We start from the raw sequence: 11,608 nt of genomic DNA, 5'->3' as shown, positions 1-11,608 counted from the left end.
TACAGTTGGTGCTCAATTTATAGGTTGTTGAATGAACTCCCATGGACATAACTGAAACCAAGGTTCTTAGCACTGGACTCTTTACTCCTCTGTTATTTTACTTTTCAGTTTTATTTATTTTATATATATATATATATCCACACACACACACATATATATATCTGTATTTTTTTTTTTTTTTTGAGACACAGTCTCACTCTCTCACTCAGGCTGGAGTGCAGTGGTGCAATCTCAGCTCACTGCAAGCTCCACTTCCCGGGTTCATGCCATTCTCCTGCCTCAGCCTCCCGAGCAGCTGGGACTACAGGTGCGCACCACCATGCCCAGCTAATTTTTGGTATTTTTTATTTTTAGTAGAGACGAGGTTTCACCGTGTTGGCCAGGATGGTCTCATTCTCCTGACCTTGTGATCCGCCCGCCTTGGCCTCCCAAAGTGCTGGGATTACAGGCGTGAGCCACCGCGCCTGGCCATTTATTTATTATATTTTTGAGACAGTCTAGCTCTGTCGCCCAGGTTAGAGTGCGGTGGCGCACTCTAAACATGCTGCAGCCTCCACCTCCCGGGTTCAAGTGAGTCTCATGCCTTAGTCTCCCGAGTAACTGGGATTACAGGTGCATGCCACCACATCTAGTTAATTTTTTTTTTTTTTTGAGACAGAGTCTCGCTCTTGTTGCCCAGGCTGGAGTGCAATGGCATGATCTCAGCTCATTGCAACCTCTACCTTCTGGGTTCAAGCGATTCTCCTGCCTCAACCTCCCAAATAGCTGAGGTTACAGGTGCCCACCACCACATCTGGCAAATTTTTGTATTTTAGTAGAGACAGGGTTTCACCATGTTAGTCAGGATGGTCTCGAACTCCTGACCTCATGTGATCTGCCCGCCTCGGCCTCCCAAAGTTCTGGGATTACAGGCGTGAGCCACTGTGCCCGGGCTAATTTTTTTTATTTTTATTTTTAGTAAAGACAGAGTTTCACTATGTTGGCCAGGTTGGTCTCGAACTCCTGACCTCAGGTGATCCGCCCGTCTCAGCCGCCCAAAGTGCTGGGATTACAGGCATGAGCCACCTCGCCCGGCTGCAGTTTTATTTTTAAAATTGTGGGAAAATACATAACATAAAAGTGACCACTTTAGCCATTTTAAAGTGTATAGTTCAGTGGCATTAAGTGAATTTGCTTTGTTGTCATCCTGTGTTAGTTTTTAACCAGTAACTTCCAATTTTGTGTCTCCCTGTATCAGATTTTTCCTTGCCCCAAATGAGCACATTTAGGGTTGCCTGACTAAACCTGCTTCAACCCCACACGGTGCAATGCCTGATAGAGATCCTCCAGGGTTCTGCAACTGGAGCTGCTGTTCAGTGCAGTGACGACTGTCTCATATAGAGGGACTTCGTTGGTCGTAAATAATGTGTATGAATTTGGTTTCCCAGTTGAAAACAACAAAAATGGACTCTGGTTGATTTAACAAAAAAGAAACTAAGGAAATGAAATTGGGAAATCCATAGGATCAACAGCAAGACCAGGAAAGCAGTGAAGGCTACAGCCCAGGCTTACCAGGCGGTCACATCCAGGGTTGGCCTGTTGCCAAGGCGTGCCCCCGCTCTGAGATGCTACAGGCCACTCTGCCCACCAGGCGGGCACCAGGTTGCAGGCACTGCTGCTGCTGGCCACCTGCCCCACAGTGGCTGAACTTTCGGTGCTTCCTCTGCTCAGGTCCCTCTACCTCTCAGAGTGTTGTGGGGGAGGGGAAGCTTTTGACTGGCTGAGCCTGTCACATTCCCACACCTTAGCAGAGCGGAGTGGGAGTTAGAATTATCTGACTATCACCACGTGGAGCATCTTCCAAATCTAAAAAGAAGTTCAAATTTTGGGCAGCCAAAAACCTGACATATAGCCGTCCAGTCCTGTTTCCTCTGAGCTTTTTCTCTTCTGGACAGACGCCCTGTGTTCCTTCAACTGAAACTCATGGATGAAGCCTCCGGATCCCTTACCACATTGTCATTAATTTTTGATACCCAGAATTGGAAGTAATCTCACAAGTCTGAGGGACAATGGAATTATTTTTTTTCCAAACCCTGACCGCCCCTCACCTTAACTTTCATGAAGGCATCTGAAGATTTCATTACTTCCCTAGTCAGCCATACTACATAGATGACTCATGTTGGCTCACGGGATGCTTGTGGTCAACTGAAATCCCCAGATCTTTTTAGGAATGGCTGTAAAGCCAGGTCTTCTCAATTATTTACTTATATAATTGGCTTATTGAACATGTGCAAATGTAACCGAGTAACATAAGACTGTATTTGTAATACTTCAACTATTTAGTTCACACCCTTAAATTCCCTCACACTGTAGCGTAGTGTACTTGGCGACTTCAACCAGAAATTGGAAACTGGCGGTCTATGGGCCAATCTGACCACACATTTATTTTGTTTGGCTAATATGGTGGTTTTTGAGAACTGAATCGGTTGCCAACTGTTGAATATCAGGAGATGTCATGCAAAAAGCAGCACTTCCAACTTCTCTTGAAAGGTATGAAGATCTAGCAACATTTGGTCATCATTTCCCCAGGGCTGGAGCTGGGCAGCAGCTACTTCCTCTGAAAGGTGCAGACAAAGCTCACTGCTGTCCCCACCAGGCCCTACTGCCTGGGGTTCACCCTGCTTCATTAATTTCATGCCCTGCCCAGTCACTGTGGACATCGGGGTGCATAGTCTGTGTGTCCTGTGGGTGCTGGTTATGGCAGGAGCAAAAGGGGTAAAGTGGAGGCAGAAGAAAGCTGGGAAAGGTGGGCTTCAGGGGCCCTCTCTTGCTCTTGGCTTGGGTTATGCAAGATAAAGATGTACTGAGGGCAGAGATGTCGCCGTGAGCTTCTGGCACGGGCATCTGTTGTTCTGACTGCCCAGCATAGCGATTCTTCTGGAAATTCTTGCTTCTCTTGGGTGACTACAGAGAGTGCTGCCAGGTTGCAGATGATCCTGCTCCTGTGGCCAAGGCACACGGGTCCAAAGAATGACCACTGGTCCATGCTAGTGATAAGAGTTTCAGAACTTCCAGGAGTGGCTCATGTAGTTGGAAGAAAGGCTTATGGAGCTTTGACCATGTTTTCTGTCACGTGGGTTGGGAAGCAGAGGCAGCTGGTGCAAGAAAGTGAAGGGTCGAGTCATCAACTAGAGACAGGGTCAGCAACACACAATGCAGCCTCTCTATCTGTGTTAATCTGACCCAGCTCTTAGCCTGGGATCCTATGAGATGTCTCTTACTATTAGTGTATATTCTGCTTCCTTTAAAATTTACCTACAGTTGGTTTCTGTTGCTTGCAACCAAAATCACCCGGGGATGTCATTACAGGCAGTCCTTGCTCTCTGTGAGCCCTCCCAGTGCCTGACGGGTCCCCTCTTTATGCTCCCCCTTGCATGCTGTGTCTACCATCTGCTCTTGGATCAAGTATCCTGGGTCCTCTCAAAAATTCCCCTTATTCCTGAGCAAGGGTAAGCGTGAAAGGTGGCTCATGTGAATATGTTTCCATGCACTGCAAGGTGTGTGCCCTTCCTTCAGCCCTCAAGGGAAGCCAGGCAGCTCTGGGATGCCTTCCATCTCACCCTGTTGTTGGCGCTGATGTAAATCATACAGATGGAACTCCACACTGCTGAGAGACATCCGGGTTAGGAAAGCCACCTGCTGCTATCAGGAGCAAAGTTTCCGGGACTAGCATCCTGATATAAGCACAGGGTATGTGTAATTGAGATACTAAGATCTGCCTTCAAATCACGAGTAGGTGGAGAGAGAGAGAGAGAGAGAGGGAGAGAGAGAGAGAGAGGTGTCCTTTCATTCATTCTCCAAGTATTTATTGAGCACCTACTATATGCTAGGCACTGCCCTAGGCACTAAGGGTATTATAGTGGAAACGATCTGTAGCTTACAGAGAGCTTACACTGTAATGGCATGTCAGCTTTATGTGTTAGTTCTGGGGATACAAAAATGAAAATTCAGCCCCAATGGCTTTACAAGTATGAATATCACTTTCCTCATCTGTAAAATGAGTTTAAAATAATTATCATAGGTTGGACATGGTGGCTGGCCCCTGTACTCCCAGCACTTTGTGAGGACGAGGTTGGAGGATCTCTTGAGCCCAGGAGTTTGAGACTAGCCTAGGCAACAAAAGGAGACTCTGAAAATTTAAATTAAAAAAAAATTAAATTTAAAATTCAGCCAGGCGTAGTGGCGCACCTGTAGTTTCAACTATTCAGGAGGCTGAGGTGAGAGGATGGCTTGAGCCCAAGAGTTCGAGGCTGCAGTGAGCTGTGATCGCACCCTGCGCTCTAGCCTGCCTGATAGAACGAGATCCTGTCTAAAGCTATGTAAGTAAATATAAATAAATAAAACAATTATCTCGCAGAGCTGTTTAGAGGATTAAATAATATATATAGCACACTTTTGGCCTTTCAGCCTCAATAAATACTACCTTTTTCCTGAATAACAGAAAGATCATACAACTTCACAAACCACAAGGACAGGCTGGCCGGTAGGCGGGCCCTCCACGACTCTTCTGATGTTAGCCGTGGCTGAACCCGCTGTGGAGCGTCCAGCCAGTCCTGGTTTGTGCTGGGCCCCGGACGGGAACCCAGCCGTTCCCGACGGGAACGCAAAGCGGCCACGAGGGGGCAGCGCACGGCAGGGAATCTTCGCCGCCGACCCCAGCCCACCGCCAAACTTCCCTGCTGCTCTCGGTCCTCCTGTACGTACTTCCGTTGCTCTGACGCTCCCAGAAGCCGGGGCGTCGGGAAGGAGAGCGCGAATTTCCCCTCCTCTGCGCCTCCGTAGGAAAAAATTGGAGCGGGGTTCACGAGACTGCGCCGCAGCGGGCGGTGGAGCCCCTTGTACAGCACCGCCAAGGGTGCGGCGCGAGGCCGGGCGCCTGGCGCCAGGGTGCTGGTCGGCGGGCAGCGGCGCCAACCTACGACCCGTGACTCCGGAGAGCCAAGGCTGCACCGGGAGGAGTCGGCGCGGGCCCCGGGGTACCCCCTTCAACCGGAGCGCCTTCCCCTCCTGCCTTGAGGGACATCCCCACACCTACACCCGAACGAAGCTCCGGGGCTGTCACTTCTGCACGCCGCTCGGAAAGGAGTCAGCACTGGGAGCGCTCCGGGGAGTCGTCGGGGAGGATGCCCGGGCGTCGGCCGTGTCCCCAAGCTGCTCGCCGGCGCTGGCGAGGAAGGCAGTCGGGATAACGCCGCCCAAACTTTCCTTCGCAGCAGCGTTGGCAGGAAACGTCCCTCTCTGAGGCTCACGAAAAGCCGAAAAAGACTCGGAAGCCTGGAGGAGGCAGGGCCAAGCCTGCGCAGGAGGGGTTCCCTAGAGCCCTGGCAATGTCCTAGGGGACGAAGCTAATCGCCTGCGTGCGCGGCGTGCGCCCAGGCGAAGGGAGGTCCTGCAGGCGCGGCGCCTCCTTCCCTGCGCCCCGCAGTGACCGTGACCTCCGCGCGCACCCCCGCGCACGTGCTCGCGGCCGAGGAAGAGGAACGGTCCGGCTAAACCCTCTGGAGAACAGCGACTTGCGAGCAGGCCAGGGGCGCATGGAGGTGCCGCGGGGGCGGTGCGGCTCGCCAGCTGCGCGGGGGAGCGCGCACGCCGCGCCCCGGCCTCCCCGGGGACCTGGCCGGCCGCTGCCCGCACTTCCTGCCGCTGGTCTCCCAGGCGCGAGCCACCGCTTACAGCACAGAACCCGTTGAGCTTCGGGCCCGGCAGCACCCCCGCCCCCGCGCGGGGCGGACGCGCGGCGGGACAGGTGTAGCCGGCAGCCGCTGGCGCTGCGCGCAGGACTGGGCGGGCTCGGCTGGCAGGGAGTTAGCTCGCTGCGCGCGGAACTCAGGTCCCCGCCACGCAGGCCGGTCGGCGAGCCACTTCACACCGCCACAGCCCTAGCCTCGGGCCACCAGCTGGGGTGAAGAAAGTCACGGCGGGGAGCCCGGCTCCCCGGTTCTGATGCCGGCTGCCGGTGGCGGGCTCCACGCCGGCCCTGGGACCTAGGCAGCCGCGCGAGACCGCTGCGGGCGCCTCCCCCATGCTGCTCGGAGCGTCCTGGCTGTGCGCATCCAAGGCGGCCGCCGCTGCTGCGCAGAGCGAGGGCGACGAGGACAGGCCAGGCGAGCGGCGGCGGCGGCGGGCGGCGGCCACCGCCGCGGGGGCGGGCGAGGACATGGACGAGTCGTCGCTGCTGGACTTGCTGGAGTGCTCCGTGTGCCTGGAGCGCCTGGACACCACGGCCAAGGTGCTGCCATGCCAACACACTTTCTGCCGCCGCTGCCTGGAGAGCATCGTGTGCTCGCGCCACGAGCTGCGCTGCCCCGAGTGCCGCATCCTGGTGGGCTGCGGCGTGGACGAGCTCCCCGCCAACATCTTGCTGGTGCGCCTCCTGGACGGCATCCGTCAGCGGCCCCGCGCGGGCACCAGCCCCGGCAGCAGCCCGCCCGCGCGTCCCGTCCCCGGCCAGAGTGCGGCCCCCACGCTCGCGGGCGGCGGGGGCGGCGCGACAGGCAGCGCCCCGGGTTCCCCGATTTTCCTCTCCGCAGCCGCGGGCAGCGCCACCGGCAGTCTGCGGGAGCTGGCGACCAGCAGGAGCGCACCGGTGGCAAAGGTGGGTATCTGTCTTCGCGGAAGTGGCCACGGCACGTGGGAGTGTGTGGGTGCTTCAGCGTGGGGGCAGTGATGAGGTGTGGAAGAGACCAAGCGTGGCCTGGTGTTGGCCCACTCGGCTGTTGCTCTTCCTCCAACTTCCCTTGCTCGGTGGCGGCATCCGGTCCCAGGGCACCTCGTCGCTTGTTCACGTGCGTCCCGTCCTCTGCGGTGTGGGCACGCCTTTCTGTCCCGCCGCTCACCCCCGATTCCTTGGCCGGACTTGTTACCCTGCGTCTTCAACTTAGCATCACCCTTGCATCTCTCTAGAAACGGGGACCTTCTTCCTCTGGATCCCCAGGCACTCCCTCTGCACACTCTGGGCCTGCCGGGAGAAAAGTTAGAGCTTAACGTTTGTGACCGGGCTCTGATGGCTGCATTGGGAAGCCGGCGGGCCTCCTGCCTGCGGTCTGGCTAAGGAGGGGAGGGCAGAAGGCAGAGTGGGACTGGGGTTTGGAAGAATGCGGATCGCAAACTCCTTCTAGTAGTCTAGAAGGAGTTGATCTGGAGGCCCCAGGAGCCTTTTGACCCAGCCCTTTTTGGATTTGGCAGTGTCTGACCAGAAGCCAAGGTCTTCTCCTGGGCTCCCAGGCAGGGTTGCCTTCCCACGGGGGTTGTTTATTTTTATTATTATTATTTTTGGTACAGCCGCATTTTAGGGCCTTCACTGCTTCTGTTTGAGACGAAAGAGCTTCTTTGGATGGCTTCAGTGATTTGGTTTTAAAAGCGTCTTACAGCTTGTCTTGACACACCCTTGCCACCTTGTGAACTGTCATCAGGGAAGAGGGCATGGGATGCTGGTTTAAGTGGGAACAAAAGGACCCGGGTTTTGTTAATTTGTTTAAAAGGAGAAAAGCTCTTAAATGTTAAAAGAACAAAACAAAACAAAACAAAACATGTCGTCTATTGGAATAATCATTTGCTTTAGAAACACAACTTTATTCCTCTACTTTTGACTATTTAAGTAGAGTTGATGATGCTAGTCCTTCCACCATGTGTAATCCTGAAATGCTGGGAACATTCTAGCACCTGGTTTAGGCAGTACTGCCAATCTCTAAGGTTCAGGTGGGAATTGGACAATGAGATCACTTGGACACAGGAAGGGGAACATCACCCACCCGGGCCTATTTTGGGGAGGGGACAGGGGGGAGGGATAGCATTAGGAGATATGCCTAATGTAAATGACGGGTTAATGGGTACAGCACACCAACATGGCGCATGTCTACGTATGTAACAAACCTGCACGTTGTGCACATGTACCCTAGAACTTAAAAGTATAATAATAAAAAAAATGTAAAAAAAAAAAAAAAGAACTTAAACTCTTGGATGTTGAACTTGAGTTAAATGCCATTCTTTGCTGCAATGGGCTTTTTTTTCCTATAGATCAGGAATAATGGCGACAGTCAGGGGTAGTCACTGGGGGTCACCTGGGGGCGCTGCCTGCCGAAGGGGAATTTTTTTTCTTTGGTTTTAATTGTGATTAAATCTAGCTAAATGCTTGCGTTAGAAATTTTCAGACTTTTCCTTCCTGGCCTTGTTGCTGTTTTTGTTCTAAGGTATTTATAATTAAATATCTTTATTTGCTGAATAGGCGGGTTACCTTCTTCTGTTCCGATATATGGTATTTGGAGCCCTGCTTCTGGTAAAACGCTGGGACATTCTGATGACCATCTCTTTACAGATGTCCTCCTAGTTTATCTTGGGGGACTTGTGTTTGACCAGGAGGTTAGGAGGTAACCTCTGAAATGTAACAGGCTGAAGCTTTGATGGCACTCGGGGAATTCTGTGGCATTTGTAGTACCTTTTAGAACTTATCAAAGGGGTTGAAGATTGGAACTTTTTAGTAGTAACATTTAGTAGTAGCAGGAAATTGATGTTTTACTTACCATATTTTGAGACCCTTGGTTGACTTTCCTTATGGGTGCATAGTCATGTTCATGACTTTTTGTGTTTGGGATGTTTCTGGATGTTGTTTAATAGACGAGCACTTATTTAACTAATAGCCAGGAGTCCTGCATGCTGTATTCACACTACACTAGCACTGTACTACCATGTTGGGATAATAGCATTAGGTCCAGCACATGCTTCAGGGGTGGGAAGGATTGTAATAGCGTATGGGGCATTGAGCAACCCTATACGTTTGGTTGACAAAGATTTCAGCTGAAAATTACTTTAGGTACTTTACTGTCCATTGGAATTGCTTGACTCCTCCCAGGAAAGTTGAATGCTGAGTGTTGTTGCATATTGTTTAATAGAGGGACACTTACTTTACTAATGTGCCATGATAGCAGGTAACCATAAATATGACAGTCCCATCATTTCCCAATTAGAAGCTCCTCACATCTTCTTTTAGATGTCAATTAGGATATGTGTACTTTTTTAAGTAAGAAGGTAAGTATTTGCGTAGCTTATTTTATTAATTTTGTTACAGTTAGACCTTGTGACAACATTATTTTCAAAAAAGTTTTAGTTTCTGTTTGGTTTTACTGGCAGGGCACGAAACGGTGTTTTCCTCAACTCTTTTTTTTTTTTTTTTGAGACGGAGTCTCGCTCTGTCGCCCAGGCTGGAGTGCAGTGGCCGGATCTCAGCTCACTGCAAGCTCCGCCTCCCGGGTTCACGCCATTCTCCGGCCTCAGCCTCCCGAGTAGCTGGGACTACAGGTGCCCGCCACCTCGCCCGGCTAGTTTTTTGTATTTCTTAATAGAGACGGGGTTTCACCGTGTTAGCCAGGATGGTCTCGATCTCCTGACCTCGTGATCCGCCCGTCTCGGCCTCCCAAAGTGCTGGGATTACAGGCTTGAGCCACCGCGCCCGGCCCCTCAACTCTTTACCTGCGTCTTTTTCATCGGGTTGGTGATCGCCAGAGTACTTGGAGTCCCCTGACATGGTTAGCAGAACCTCTCAGCTGTACTTTCACCTGAGCTATTTGAGATAAAGCACTTTTTTGGAGTCAGTTAACGCTGCTGCCCCGGAAATCATATACCCAGTGACGAGTACCCATAGCCTTAGATCTGGACTTGTTGGTGTTTTTATATGCCTGTTGGCAAATACTGTATGTGTGTTGCTTCTTTGTTACTCCTTAAAATGACCTTTAAACAGTCCTGTTTTAATGGTACTATCCAACCCTTGCAGTTGCTAATGTATGCTAAATTTCTCAGGCCAACTTGTTTGTTTATTGTTTTGTTTTCACTATTTTGCAAGAAAATCCCTTTAACATCCCAAGCTAGCATCAATCAAATTGTTTCAGTGCAGTGAGAATCTTGCTAAAAGGGTTTTGTGGTTCCACATTGACTAATTCAAAGCATGCTTTTTAATGTAAGTGATTTAATAAGGACTGGAATATAAGACAATTCCTTTTTTTTTTTGAATTTTTAAAAAAAATCCTTGACTTATATTTGAGCCTATACAGAACATCATCTGCAGTTCGCCTAGACTGTGCTAGGCACTATTATAGGTGAACAAGACTGGCTTGGGCTTTCTTGATGGAGCTGACATTAGGGGTAGTGGATGCAAGCTGTCTGCCCAGCTCTCGGAAGGTACCCATGGGCACTGGCTGGTGTCACTCCAGAATTCTGTGAGGGTTATAAGGAAGGACATTGTCACAAATTAAAGAACTCTAGAAAGCTTAAGCAGTGCCTTTGATGATACAAAGGTAGGCATTAGAGCCTAATTAGTTTATCTGCATTTTGTATCTTGAGGTACAATGGTATATGTTCACATTGGGTCTGTTTGAAAGTCTCTTCCATGTCTCTTTGACAATGTGACTGGGACTTAATGGAAAAAATATTTTAAGTTGGAGAATCATAAAATTATATATGTTAAATATTTTATAAGCACACACATGTGTGATGCTTCCACCATTTTTTGAGTACAGGGCTGAGGACCTTTCTTTCAGTTCCAGATTGTCTTTTTAGCTGAAACCACAGTCACCTTTTATGATTTTCTATTTGTTTCTTTCAAATAGAGTGAAGACTAAGACTTTCAAAGGATTCTGTGTAGAGCAGCTTTTAGACTTTATATAGGTCCTCCCTGATAATGTTTGATGTTCTCATTTACACCTGATTTGACCATTTTATCAGTGTTTGAGTCTTTCCTACATGATTTCCCAAGGGGCTTTTTTTTTTTTTTTGCGTTCAAACTTCTTCCCCTGTTACAAACTATTGAATTATGGTGCATATTTAGCATTATAAGTACAAGTTGCATTAGCATAGTTGGGAATAAGGACAGCAGATCCCTGATAAGCACAGGCCTCCCCAGGCAGGAGTGGCTGGCCCAGCCTTGCCAGGCTGTAGTCTCCGGTAGGTGTGGGCGACTTTGGCTGTGTTACAGAGAACGTGGAAAGTTGACTAGTCCAGCTGGTCGGCTAGTGGAGGCCGGGATAGAGAGGGTGTCTGTGGTATCTGGAAACTAGTTACCATGTTCTTTGGCTCTCAACAGTTGAACTGCTTATGTACCCGAGATTTTCTGTTGAACGTTTACTAAGTACCTGCTGCATGCTGGGCACTTTGACATATATCACCTTATGGAAAGTTGACAATAATCCTGCCAAGTGGCTGGTATAATTATTATTTTGAGGCCCAGAGAGATATTTGGGCAAGTCAGAGAGCTAGGAAGTGATTGAGTTAGGATTCCGTTCCTCTGCCCTTCTGTCCAGTTTGGCTGGATGGTTGGGGTGTTGTCGTGGTTTGGTCTTGGATGTAATAAGGACTCCAGAGGAAAAGGCCAGCACTTGGGGGGCCTCACAGAAAACCAGACAGCTCATAAGAGAGTAGACAAGTGGTTGATATGACAGCTGAGTTACAGCGAAGTCCTTTTCAGAAGGCCCCTGAGTGTGGAAACAGCAGTTTGTAGCCAGCGAGTGAATAATCTAAATTATTATTCATTGAGCACCTACTGGGACCAGGCGTGGATGAAGCCTCTGCTGTGGGCTAAGGG

At 50.2% G+C, this 11,608-nt stretch overlaps 1 protein-coding gene and 1 pseudogene across 1 annotated transcript in view; one reads left to right on the top strand and one right to left on the bottom strand.

Moving 5' to 3' along the window:
- Positions 1–5,069: 5,069 nt before the first annotated feature.
- On the bottom strand, positions 5,070–6,063 carry LOC103877220 (annotated as a pseudogene).
- The window catches only part of SH3RF3 (SH3 domain containing ring finger 3), a 372,468-nt gene continuing 366,425 nt past the window's right edge, over positions 5,566–11,608 (top strand). The window contains exon 1 of the mRNA XM_003909107.5: positions 5,566–6,634. Within this exon, the coding sequence (XP_003909156.2) occupies positions 6,062–6,634 (573 nt within the window). The 5' untranslated portion in view covers positions 5,566–6,061. The remainder of the gene's footprint in view (positions 6,635–11,608) is intronic.

This window comes from Papio anubis, chromosome 14, assembly GCF_008728515.1.
Source record: "Papio anubis isolate 15944 chromosome 14, Panubis1.0, whole genome shotgun sequence".
Taxonomy (NCBI): Eukaryota; Metazoa; Chordata; class Mammalia; order Primates; family Cercopithecidae; genus Papio; species Papio anubis.
Note: the sequence above shows the minus strand (reverse complement) of the source record. Positions and strands in the feature narration are given on the sequence as shown.